The sequence below is a fragment of the Apaloderma vittatum genome, unplaced genomic scaffold (genome assembly GCF_000703405.1).
Source record: "Apaloderma vittatum isolate BGI_N311 unplaced genomic scaffold, ASM70340v1 scaffold101, whole genome shotgun sequence".
NCBI classification, from domain to species: Eukaryota; Metazoa; Chordata; class Aves; order Trogoniformes; family Trogonidae; genus Apaloderma; species Apaloderma vittatum.
In genome coordinates this window covers 30,402-30,690 of record NW_009698280.1, presented here as the reverse complement: position 1 = coordinate 30,690, position 289 = coordinate 30,402, and the positions used below count along the sequence as shown (strand labels likewise).

At 42.2% G+C, this 289-nt stretch overlaps 1 protein-coding gene across 1 annotated transcript in view; it reads left to right on the top strand.

Moving 5' to 3' along the window:
* Window positions 1-134: 134 nt before the first annotated feature.
* Window positions 135-289, top strand: part of GNS (glucosamine (N-acetyl)-6-sulfatase) — a gene marked incomplete at its 5' end in the record, with an annotated part of 17,797 nt that continues 17,642 nt past the window's right edge. The window contains one exon of the mRNA XM_009877933.1: window positions 135-194. Coding sequence (XP_009876235.1) covers window positions 135-194 — 60 coding nt within the window. The remainder of the gene's footprint in view (window positions 195-289) is intronic.

Sequence of the window (289 nt, the reverse complement as noted above, 5' to 3'; positions counted from 1 at the left end):
TTGTCTGGGCAATGCCTAAAATTGGTGATGATGGTGGGCCTTCTTTTGGGGAATCGTATGACTGCCTTGACTCCCTTGCTTTACGTAGAATCCTTACATTTTTAGCTCATTTCCTTTTGGTACTTTTCTTCCAGACCCCCCTGAAGAAGACTAATGCTCTCATTGCGCAGATGGGAATAACCTTCCTCAATGCGGTAAGTGTTTACGTTAACTCTTTGAACTTCTGACGTGTGTGCACTTGAGTAGTTTGTATCTTAAGTCATCTGAGATCTCAAAACTGGTAATGGTT